A 12,814-nucleotide genomic window follows, 5' to 3' on the forward strand; every position below is an offset into this window, starting at 1 on the left:
ACCCGCAGCTCAGTAGATTATTCCATCCCCAAAGAGCAGGTTCTTTTGCTCTGTCTATTTTACATGTATGAAGCCATTCTTGCAAAAATCATGTATGAAGCCCCTCTTCCTGAACAGTCATGTTATATATTTTATACTGTTGCAACATATTCTGGAAATCTTTTTAACCATTAGCATTATAACTTACAAGAACATGGTCATAATCAGCTCCATAGTCTTCAGAACTGGCCACCTGCTTTTGCTCATTGATCCACCCCTCAATATCTTCATATTCTCTCAGGAAGTCATGTAGTTCAAGTGTCTCCTCCAACTTTTTACCCCTAATTTGAAAATAAAATAGACAGAACAAAGGCAACAGAAAGCTAAGGAGTTTTGATACAACCACTATGTAAAAATGACACATTCAATATCATTTTGAAGCATAAGGCCAGAGGTCTTCACACTTGGCAACTTTAAGACTTGTGGACCTCAATTCTATAGCCAGCTCTGCCAGTTGAAGTCCACAAGTCTTTAAATTGACAAGTTTGAAGACCTCTGCGTAAGGCCAATGATTACAACTGATAAGATATGTATAGAAGACCCTTATGAATGCAGCGTTAGGCTAAGGAAGTCTAGTGTACTTTGCCTTCTTCAACTTTCCTCCTTAAAAATAGCCAGACTTCTTCCATTAAGGGAAAAAAGATAGATAGAATTCTATAAAAATATAGGTGGATTCTACATGGGTTACACTTTTATTTGTTTATTTTATCAATCTATAAGGCTGCCCTTCTTGCAAGTGTGACTCTGAATAGGTAACAACACCAATAAAAACAATATCAGCAAAAATGTGGCTTCATTATATACGAATGAAGAGATAGCATCAGTTTAACAATACATACTCCTCTGAAAACAGCCACAAAAGGAAGTTCATCTGGATATGGATGGATGGTGCATATGTGAAGTCAGCTGTGACATAATCCTGCATCTAAGCATACGTTCCTGCTTCCCTGTCTTCTTATGAACTGCCTATTTTTTTTAGCCAAGGTTATTTCCATTAAGAGGACAAATACTTGCACCATGTTATATATGAAACATCACGTATGATTATGCAGAAACCAACACATGATGCAACTTTTCTTCATGACAACATACTGTAGACCCGTATGCATTTTTTTGCCTCTGCAGACATGATATATGATTATATCCTACTGAATTATTAGGATTGAGCTCTCTGGCAAGGCAATATAAAACCAACAAACAAAACAATCCAAAAGATTCCCATAATTTTCACATTGCATGACTGAAATTCACTTCCTGGTGAAAAGGGGGGGGAAGGGGGGGGGAGAAAAAAGCTAACAGGAAAATATATAATTGGACCACACAAGTCTTTTTTTCTCCCCTACCTTGCTTTGGCCAATGTTTGTAGTTCTTGAAGCTTTGTGCGAACTTGTATTTGAGGCATATCAACTTCATCATAATGGATGGAGTCTGAAAGTGGTGGAGTTTTGGCAGTTTCCTCTAGTTCCACGACTAAGTTCTGATAAATGCCAATTTCATGCTCTAGAGCCTGACCCAAAATAAATAACAGTTGGAGAGAAAACATAGAACATTCAATACTGACAAAAAGTAGTCCAGTTTTACTTAATGTGCAAAAGTGATCCAAGAACCCCAATTAGCAGACAATATCAGATTTAACTGAAGCCATATTCAATACATATAAAACAAGCTAGAAGGCACTTACACAAGTCTTCCAAATGCAAAGCTTGTTAGAAGCCATTGTAAAAACAGATTAAGTACATAAATAATGTACTGACAGGGAATTACTAATAAGAAGCATAAACTATATTGAAGTAGAAGCAAGTTGTTTACATAGGATTTCCTAAGAAAGGAGCAAGTTTATGATAACTCTGTACATGGTTAAAGGCAAAGAAGTCATTTTTCAAAATCAACCAATTACTGTTTGAGAACTGTTATTTGATCCTATTAAGGTACATATGAACGTGATGCCTCCAACCAACTTGATAAAAGTGCTTGTTTTCTTTCAAAATTTATCATATGTGAGAAAACACTCTGATCATAGTCTCAATGAAGCAACTTTATTAAGCACTTTAGATGTTGGTTCACAGTTGTTTGGGCATTCAGTATTATTTTTTTACAGTGAGATTGAAATACCATACTAGGTTTATTTCAGGACTGTACAGAACTATAAATATAGGCTGGGACATATTTAAGTGGGCAGAAACCTGGTTAGAGTCTTGTAGAGTGTATGTGGAAATTATTCATCAATAGATGACTGTAATTATTGCCTACTTCCTCCGTCCTTTGACATGTTGATACTGTTCATGGCAATTAAAAATAAATCACGTGACGATGTTTTTCATATAGATAATGTGAAAAACTAGATAGACCCATGAAGTTGAATGGAACTTGAATATGATGAAATATATTATTTCTTTGAACTTTGAACAAGGCGCTGGGTAGTCCATGGTGGAAAAATATTTAAGGCTGAATTGTTGAGTTCTTGGTGTTCTCTAAGTTTGCTTCTTTTCTTGCAGAAGTTTCTTAGCAAGTTAAATAAGATCATTAGTGCACGGAGGAACATAATTTTCTGTGTATATACAGTATGGTAACTTCTCCTACCGACCTTGATTGGAGTATTATTTCTTCTTAAATACTTTTGGGAGGAGCATTGTTTCTTCTTTGCTTGTTCTTGTTTATCTGGTGCTGGATCTTAATTATCTAATATTGGTTAATAGATATATGAGTGTTTGACCTTCAATTGCTCCTTTTCTTGAATGGTTTATAGACAGAGCTTATCTTAATATATCTGTTAATGGATGACTCATCAGAGTGCCATGTCCCCAAGAATTTTCTTTCACTTTTGGATTTAGATTGTTCTCCTAGATCCCACACACTCATGATATTTCTTAATTTGGAAATGAAATATCTGCAGGAACAGAAATAGGCTCAGAGACCACCAGGAATCCAATATATATTGATAATGTCGATTGGTTTATCAACAGGAATTTTACAGGGCTCTTACAGCAGTATTTCTCTTAGACCAGGGGTCAGCAACCCATGGCCCTGGAGCCGCATGTGGCTCTTTCATCCGTCTGCTGTGGCTCCCTGTTGTCGGTTGGCGGCACAATTGATAGGGCTTTCAGTTACAATAGGTAGGGGGAAAAGGATGCTGCGCTAGGAGGAGACTCTATGGTGGGAGAACTGGACTTCCAGTAAGCAGAGGAAAAAGGACTCCATGCTAGGAGGAGACTCTATGATGGGGGAACTGAACTTCCAGTTGGCTCCAGAATTGAATAGGGGGCTTCTGTTTAGGACCTTTATGGCTTGTTGAGTGTTTAAGGTTGCCAACCCCTGTCTTAGGCCAAGAAAAATAAGGGGTGGTGGTAGACCAGATCTTATTGCTGTCTGAATACAACATAGTTCATAGTTCAGAGTCGTGGTGGCACAGTGATTAGAACCAGGCTCAAGGTTGACTCAGCTTTCCATCCTTCTGAAGTCAGTAAAATTCTTAGCAAGTTAAATAACATCATTAGTGCAAGGAGGGACATAATTTTCTGACTGTGTATATACAGTATGGTAACTTCTCCTACCGACCTTGATTGGAGTATTATTTCTTCTTAAATACTTTTGGGAGGAGCATTGTTTCTTCTTTGCTTGTTCTTGTTTATCTGGTGCTGGATCTTAATTATCTAATATTGGTTAATAGATATATGAGTGTTTGACCTTCAATTGCTCCTTTTCTTGAATGGTTTATAGACTGAGCTTATCTTAATATATCTGTTAATGGATGACTCATCAGAGTGCCATGTCCCCAAGAATTTTCTTTCACTTTTGGATTTAGATTGTTCTCCTAGATCCCACACACTCATGATATTTCTTAATTTGGAAATGAAATATCTGCAGGAACAGAAATAGGCTCAGAGACCACCAGGAATCCAATATATATTGATAATGTCGATTGGTTTATCAACAGGAATTTTACAGGGCTCTTACAGCAGTATTTCTCTTAGACCAGGGGTCAGCAACCCATGGCCCTGGAGCCGCATGTGGCTCTTTCATCCGTCTGCTGTGGCTCCCTGTTGTCGGTTGGCGGCACAATTGATAGGGCTTTCAGTTACAATAGGTAGGGGGAAAAGGATGCTGCGCTAGGAGGAGACTCTATGGTGGGAGAACTGGACTTCCAGTAAGCAGAGGAAAAAGGACTCCATGCTAGGAGGAGACTCTAGGATGGGGGAACTGAACTTCCAGTTGGCTTCTGTTTAGGACCTTTATGGCTTGTTGAGTGTTTAAGGTTGCCAACCCCTGTCTTAGGCCAAGAAAAATAAGGGGTGGTGGTAGACCAGATCTTATTGCTGTCTGAACACAACATAGTTCATAGTTCAGAGTCGTGGTGGCACAGTGGTTAGAACCAGGCTCAAGGTTGACTCAGCCTTCCATCTTTCTGAGGTCAGTAAAATGAGGGCCCAGATTGTTGGGAGCAATATGCTGACTCTGTAAACCGCTTAGAGAGGGCTGCAAAGCACTGTGAAGTGGTATATAAGTCTGAGTTGCAATAGGCAATATGAATTTGTCATACCAATTAAGAACCAATATTTTAAATTTAGCCTCTACATTGTATAGGTATCCTTAAGGCTGGGAATGCAACTATTCAACATCTCAGTAATCCTACATATTTGTAGTCTGTATATATGTTACCTTATGTTTTGCTATATAATTAAGAGTTCCAGCTTCATCATTACCGCAATCCTTGTTGGTGACCAGTGGAAGCTTCTCTGCCACCCAATTCTCGAGATCCCAAGTATCCATTAAGAACTTTAAAAAAATGAAAAGTACACATGGTGATAGTAAGTAAACATAAGAGGCAGTCACTTTCATAGATTATTTCAATAAAATAGTATTTTTGCATTCTCAATATTAAATGAAAAGATGACTGAAAGGACCACATATATTAATTACCTACAAGGTCAGAGATGAATCTTTCAGTACAAAGCAAAGTACTTGGCTGCTGCTTCAGGAGACAATGCCAAGGGACTTATAAATCTGAAACTACAGTGATAAGATATAGTTGAAAGAACAAATCAGCCAGGTCAGAAAGGAGTCTATCCTTTTTCAAAAGGAAAAAAAGCAAGAGATATATATTTCGGCTAGCCTTTGTAAGGGATAAAGCAGGAAAAAAATCAACTCAGCCAAAATAGAATTGTCATATAAAGACAAGGCAGCTATCCCTTATTTTGAAGGGTGGGAAAAGAATGGCCAAAAGTCTGTTGCTTCAAAAGAAAAGGAGGAAAAGGATTTAGGATTTAAATCAGGGGACTGATGTATATACAGGGTCTGATTTCCACATCCTGAAGTAGACAGGCCTCCTCTCTATGCCTTATCATTGATATCATCATCAATATCACTATTCTCAACTTCAGCCATTTTAAAATGTGTGGACTTCTACTCCCATAATTCCTTGCTACCTAGAGAATTCTGGAAGTGCACACATCTTAAAGTTGTCAAAGTTGAGAAACACTGGTTTAGATCTCTTTTTTATTGACATATACATTGCATATTCTTGAAAAATAAATGGGAAATTAAAAAAATTGGAATAGGAAGTGCTAAACAGGAAATGCAGGCGAATTTACTTGCAGAGTAATGGTTGTATTGTAGCAGAGAACTGCAGGGTAAACAAGCAAAAGCCTGGGAATTCTTACCAAAAGGGAAATGGGCTCCTTAAGCTTTGTAGAATTCCATATTGCAGTCTGCAATATTGCAGATGGAATGTTTTCAATCTGTGTTGAGCGATGACAGAACTGGAGGTAAATTAGTTCAGTTGCCCAACCATAATAAGAAACAGGCGGTTCTAAGACCAACACCAAACTGCGTGGAACTCTTGTGTTAGTTGCATGATGTAAAAGGGAGCGTTGTCAAAATACAGTCATATTTATTTATTTATAAAATTTATTTGCCACCCATATCATATCCAAAAGCCCTAGGTAGCTTATAATATTAAAAAGTATATACCTGATAGTAAACAACTGATTGCTGCAGTTGCTTTATTCTTTTATCACATGCTTCTTCCAGCTCTGTCCAGTTTTTGCTCAGTTCCTGGCACTTTTCTTTGATTCTCTGAGAAGACATGCATGTATTTTCTGCCATAGCATTCCCCTTTTCTAGAACCCTGGAGATTTGCTGCTTATGGGCTTTTACTTCGACCTGTAATTCCTAGAAGACAAGCAGGCAGAAATGTGATGGAAAGGTGAGAGACAGGACAAATAGCCAAAAGAAGCAATCCAAGAGAAACTTGGAGTCTCTGTGCTATTTTTCAAAGCCTAAAGTTTACGGAGTTATTTTTGTGACCCAAATCTTTTTTTAAAATGACCTTCTTCTTGTGTCATGATGGCGAATCTATGGCACACGTGCCACAGGTGGCACGCGGAGCCCCCTCTGTGGGCACACAAGCCGTTGCCCAGCTCAGCTCCACCATGCATGCATGTATGCATGCACGCCACCCAATAACCAGCTGATTTTTGGGTCTCTGCTGTGCCTGTGGGAGAAACGCACACATGCATGGGGCGGTGGTGGAATGTTGCACACACATGTGGGGTGGGGTGGAGGGAGCAGTGGAAGGGGCGCACCCCATTTTTGGTCTCAGAAGGCTTCAGGGCGGCCGGCTAGGACCAAAACGGGACGCAGGGGAAACGTGTGCAAGCACGGGGGAGCGCAGGGGATAGCTTGCATGGTGGGGTGGGGTGAGTGTGGAGGCGTCATGCATGCATGCTCAGGGGGGTGGGGCACATTACATTATGGGTGTGGGCATGCATGTGTGCACTGTCACACTCACATGCATGAAAGAAAAAGGTTAGCCATCACTGTCCTAGTGTTTGTTCTTATATCCAGAGATATATCTGAACCAGATGAGAAAAACATGGATTGAAATTCTTATTTTTATTCTGAAGGAAATGTTTACTAAATGCATCTATTGCCTCTAATATTGTTTTGACGGCAGGTTGCGGGAACAATTGTGTTGATGACCTGACCATCACTGTTCTGCCAACCAGGCCGTATCTTCACTCTTAATTACAGGTATATAATTTTCATGATTTAAACCTGATGCATGATAGTGATAATATTTTGAAACTGGTCCCCAGCAACATTAAAAAAACCAGTTTGTTATACTGGTTAAGGTGCTGGAAACCAGGAGACTGTGAGTTCTAGTTCTATCTTAAGCATGAGAGACACAGCTGGGAGACCTTGGGCCAGTCACTATTTCTTAACTCACCTCATGGGGTTGTTGTTGTGGTGAGAATAAAAGGAGGAAGGAAGGTATTAAACAACTCAAGTTGCTTTGAGTTATTTATTAAGCAATGCAGGCAAGATACCAATCAATCAATCAATCACTCAAACAAACAAACAAATAAATATAATTAATCAATAATTAAATGCAAAGTTCTTGGCTCACTTGCATTAAGCTTCTCTATGGTTCTTGACCACCTTGGAGATTTCATTCAAAACAGGAAAGTAAGCAAAGCTGAGGCATCTTGAGAGAGTACATGTTTCATTTTGTTTAGAATTGTTTCTAATGTAGGACTGATATTTGGATAGGCTGAATTCTTGTTCCTGGTAAGTTTTCCATCTGACTGAAGAATGAGTGGCTAACGCTAACCCAAGTGTAAAAAGTGAAATGCTCTTGAAAGTCCCCAGTCTGACTTTTAAAGAACCATTATAAGTTATAAGAGTTACCTTCTGCTTCTGTAGCAAGCTTTGAGCCCCGTTCAAAGATTTTCCTTGGATTGTGGAATTGGCAATGGACATTCGCTCATTAATCCATTTCATTTCCATGTCATGGTAATGGTAGAACTGAAACAGTTCCACATTTGCCTCCAACAGATGCCCCCTCTCGGCAAGAGGTTTTTGGAGGGAATCAAATCTGTAGATTAGAATTTTTAAAAAGGCTCTTCACATTTGTATACTTAAAAAGAATCATAACTAACTAAACATGTCTAATTGATTGGTCCTATTAGTACAAATGCCCTTGCTAGTATTAGTAAAGTAATAATGCTAGACAAGAAGAGAAAGCAATATAGGGACATTTTCCACAACTATTTTACATTATAATTATCCAATCTATGGAATGTGTGGCAATTTTAATTTGAGTGCATTGCTTTTGTGTAATTTGATGTATTTTCTTATGCAGTACTTTCCAGAAAAATAAAAGAAATTTAAAAAAAAATCTTTTGGAGTGATTGCAAACAGCATTGTTCTTTTTATTTATTGATCTGTAAGGACAGAAAAAAATCACATAATAAGGTCACTCCATAGTATGTGATGGTGCGATGAGGATGTATATAGAAAGTTTAAAGGTATATACTAAGTATGCTAAACCAAACAAACTTGGTGTACCTATTTCATACTATTTTCTTGCTTTAAATGAGACAAATTTGAAGGGTTTTTTTAAAAAACTGAAATTCAGCCGGGCAAGCTGGGAATTGTACACCACCCAGAATCACTGTGTATAAATTGGGTGGCCATATAAATCTACTTAATAAATAAATAAATAAATGTTCTAGGGACTACAAAAAAGGCTCTGAGGCTGCCTGAAGGGACCACCAATTATCTTATTTTTCATTAGCAAGTATTTAACTTTAACATTTCAAGATTTAATTAATTAATTAAGTACATAATATTTAAAATATTTTATTGCTTAAAAAAACCCTGTGAGGCAGATTAAGGTGAAAATGTCTTGTTATTCTTCTATAGAAGAAGAGAAGAATGATTGTCTCGTTAACTTTTCCGAAAGCCAATCTCAGTATTCAGTCACTGCAAGCATACTAGCAGTTTTTTCTGCTCCCTGCCTTGTACAATAATTTGCTCTAGTTTAGAAGTAGCTTTTGGATTTTGGATCCCTGGAAGAAGAATATCTCACCTGTCCAGATAATTCTGGGTCTCATCAAGAATCCTCTCTCTATTGAAGTGATGTGTAGCTACACTCTTGGCATGAGACACAATGGAATTCATTTTCTCAGCCAGTCCCTGCATTTCATTTTCTAGTTGTCTATGTTCCTTGAGTAAATTACGACTGGAATGCAAATCATGACCCAATTCTTCACTTCGAAGCATCCTTTCGATCTTCTCTATCTTCTCGTCAGCATCCTAAGGAAAGAAAAGTAGAAATCAGATACAAATACGGGTGATGCTCAAATTTATTATGCCCATTTTACAAAACTTTCCAGGTCTTCCCAATTCAATGCTTCTACTCTTTTTGTATTCAGATAGGACACCTGCCTCTATATTTGATCTTGCTAAATTTTGTGGGGCAACATGCAGAATCTGGCTGCAGGAAACCTAAGGGAAATTAAAAGGGGTGCTTCAATTTCTGTAATTTCCTATTGCCTTCATATAATGTCTTAGATATTTTAGTATTTATAAGGTATTTTGAAGTTGACTGTAATAAATCATTCATTCATGCATTGCTCCTAACCTCAAGAAGCTCCATCAGTTGTTCCTGCTGGCCAGCCTGCCTCAATTTATCTCCATGTTCTATCATCTTGCTGTAGAGTTTTTCCCATTTCTTCTTTATTTCCAACATTTTGTCCTGAATGGTATCTGCAGCATAGTGGCCATTTTGTATCAGTTGATTTCCAGCCTAGAGAAATGCAATATATTTAGTCAAAACCTCTTCTCTTGATAACCCCCAAAATTATGGTGGTTGTTTCTACCTGCTGATCTGTATTCAGAGAAAGTGCATGTATAGTAAAAACCTTCATAACTCATACCAATTGTTGATCATCAGTTATCAATAACAATAATATTACCACTATACATCTTGAGTGAAGACACACTGTCATATTGACATGGATATGATTAGTCTTGGTAATCTAGTCAATACATTTTCCAATTTACTAAAATAAGCTACTTTATGTGAAAGGCATGAAGAGTAGAAGAAGTCAATTATCTATGGGATAACCTGGTAATGATTGATTTGAATGAAAGAGGTCTGATCCTACTAGCGGATTTGATGAATATCTGCAGAAAAAGTGAAGGTGTAGATTTAATATCAGAAGTTATAAATTTATGTAATCTAGTTTGTTCTGGGTAGGTATAAAAGTACAAATTCATACATTGTTGATAGCTTTGTATGTTCGGTGATATTAAAGAACTAGACATGAACAATTAAAATGCTGTTATTTTTTTTCTGCAGAGAAATTCTGCAATCATTAATTCACTTGCATTGCCAGGATGTGCACTCATATGTTGATACATCCAAAATGAAAGCACCTAAATTATGAAGCTTCTAAAGTGACTGTACAGTTTTAAGCTGAATATTAAAAATCTGTACTCTAATTTTAATTTTCTTAAAAAAAAAAATTAAACACAGGTTTTGTAGGAATTCTAGAGCAAATCATCACTAGTGATTTGTAGCATTAACCTGCCATTGCTATAGTCTTATGTTATATCATTTATGTGATGGTTACATTATTTTACAAACAGCTAGCGTAGAATCTCCCAAGATTTGAACCCTGTGTTTTGGATACATGGACATAAGCTTGTTTTCTTATTAGTTGTATCATAGCAATTTACATAGAATATCTGTATGTAATTTTGCAATTCTCTCATTAGCCAAAGATTATCAAATTACTAGCCCTTCTACTAATTATCTTTCTACCTGCATGAGACCACCTTACCGTCATCACCCCCATAAAATGCTTCTTATTGGCCATCATTTCTTGTTCCGCAGCCTCATGCCTTTTCAGCTTCCATAAGATGTTTGTGGGATCACGATAAGACTCATCTGAGGCTATCTTGTATTTTTCTTCCATCCATACCAAGAGTTCAGCAGTGTCATGAATGAACTCCTACAATTGTATACATTAGATTTTGAGAACTTGAGTAGACAGTACAGTAAAAATGTGTCATACATGTAGCATATTAAAGACTCCTATGACCAAAAATACTTTTATAAAAGACTGGAATCCTTTAGCGGACTTTTTGTTGAAAATGGGGGGAAAATGAAATGGTGATTTCTGGATTTGCTGATTAAAAATGTTGAATATGGGATAGAGAAGACTTACATGATGTAATCTTAGGGGGGGGGGGGAGAAAGGATAATAAGTTGGTTTGTAACTATTATAAAAAGATCTGAACTCAGTTCTTTAATTATCTGTTTCTTGTCTTGTTTGTACTGTTTTTCATACTTTTTCTTTTATATTTTTCCTAATTCATATATATATACATACACACACACACACACAAATAAATATATAAAATATTATAAATATAAATATAAAATATAATATATATTTTATAATATAATAATATATATATATTCCCCAGGAGAGTTAAGGATTTTATACCTGTTCTTTAAAAATATATATTGGCCACTTTCAAATGAATGTCCAAGCTGCCTTTTACAATCTCAGTGAAACGTGGTGTTTTCTCATGTGAAACTATAAAAATATGAAGTTGTAACCTGGCCTACACAGAAATAATTTTAAATGAGGTAAACATTTAGAACTGTGATCTTTCAACTGGAACAAGCATACCTCTGGAGATCAGAGTAGCATTAACTCTAGCAGGATTCCAGAAGGCATTTACGATCTGGCTTCTTCTTGTGTGCCCTTGGGGGAATATGTGTGTTTAGTTTCCTCGCAACATTGTCTGTGGAACATTGTAGTAATCAGAGGTGGGTTGCTGCTGGTTTGACCCGGATCAACTGAACCAGTAGTAGCGGTGGCAGAAGGCTCCAGCCATCTGCCTGGATGCTTCTGCTTATGCGCAGAAGTGTTATGCATGTGTGCAAGTGCGCATGGGAGTGTGCCCGAACCAGTAGTAAAAAAATTAGCAACCCACCTCTGCTAGTAATGTGCATTTGGTTTTGTCTCACACGGTATCTGTTCAGGCAATTTGATCCTGCAAAATTGGTGTAATTTGAGTTCCTTCGATTAACTAATGTCATCTGTTGGGACCTGGAGAATGTACTTTTTCTGCAGATGCTCCTGCCTTCTGGCATATACTCTTAATAAATTATTATTAGTTTTAATACCATACCACTTCAAATACCATTACTGTATTTGAAGTGTGAGCACTTAAAGTCACATGCAGGCAGAGGGACATATACGTCTCATTAAACAACATTTAATTACATTAAGTAAAAGAAGTATAACACATGCATTTTGTCTATATGTGCAGACTGTATATTCCCATGTCAAGCTAGGCCAAGACCAAATGAACCATTATATAACTTGGCTCACAGGAATGTACAACTTTTCTGGGCTCTCCAGAGGGTCACCTTTGGCTTTTCAGTGGCGTGCTATGAGTCATTTCCCATAAAATAGACGGCGGGAAAGAGACAAAACTACTCCCACATTTCCTTTAAATTAAATATAGTTCTTGTATTTAATCATTTTCCATTCTGCCACGCATGCATATATTTTGTAATTTACTAAAACATTTCAGAACGTGGAGGGCACATATGATCCTGGGGTCACTGGTTATATGCTTCTGATTTAATACATGTAACACAACAGTCAGATGAAATATGTTGAGTTGGAAAATGCATAGTTCAGAGTGATAAGTTCAAGCTTTCTACAAATAGTCTGCAACAGATCAACATCCTGACCTGTAGTAGAAGAGAATCCAATAGCCTCTTTTTTCTCTGCTCATATTTATTTAGGAGCAATTTCCATCTTTCACATAAGGTAACCATTGTCTTCTTAATCCTGCGGAAGAAGTAACAGATGCTTCAGTTTTTCAAACATTTAATACAGCAAATATACTTGATTTTTCTGGTTAGAAAGAAAAAAAAGTAATTGTTATACAAATTCCTTTTATG

At 37.2% G+C, this 12,814-nt stretch overlaps 1 protein-coding gene across 1 annotated transcript in view; it reads right to left on the reverse strand.

Moving 5' to 3' along the window:
• Nucleotides 1-12,814, reverse strand: part of SPTBN5 (spectrin beta, non-erythrocytic 5) — a gene marked incomplete at its 5' end in the record, with an annotated part of 109,363 nt that overhangs the window by 66,634 nt on the left and 29,915 nt on the right. The window contains 9 exons of the mRNA XM_081942792.1: nt 188-320; nt 1,383-1,546; nt 4,696-4,812; nt 6,007-6,207; nt 7,726-7,912; nt 8,909-9,135; nt 9,464-9,628; nt 10,668-10,838; nt 12,602-12,701. Coding sequence (XP_081798918.1) covers nt 188-320; nt 1,383-1,546; nt 4,696-4,812; nt 6,007-6,207; nt 7,726-7,912; nt 8,909-9,135; nt 9,464-9,628; nt 10,668-10,838; nt 12,602-12,701 — 1,465 coding nt within the window. The remainder of the gene's footprint in view (nt 1-187; nt 321-1,382; nt 1,547-4,695; nt 4,813-6,006; nt 6,208-7,725; nt 7,913-8,908; nt 9,136-9,463; nt 9,629-10,667; nt 10,839-12,601; nt 12,702-12,814) is intronic.

The sequence above is a fragment of the Natrix helvetica genome (assembly GCF_964273705.1).
Source record: "Natrix helvetica genome assembly, chromosome: 1".
Lineage (NCBI taxonomy): Eukaryota > Metazoa > Chordata > Lepidosauria > Squamata > Natricidae > Natrix > Natrix helvetica.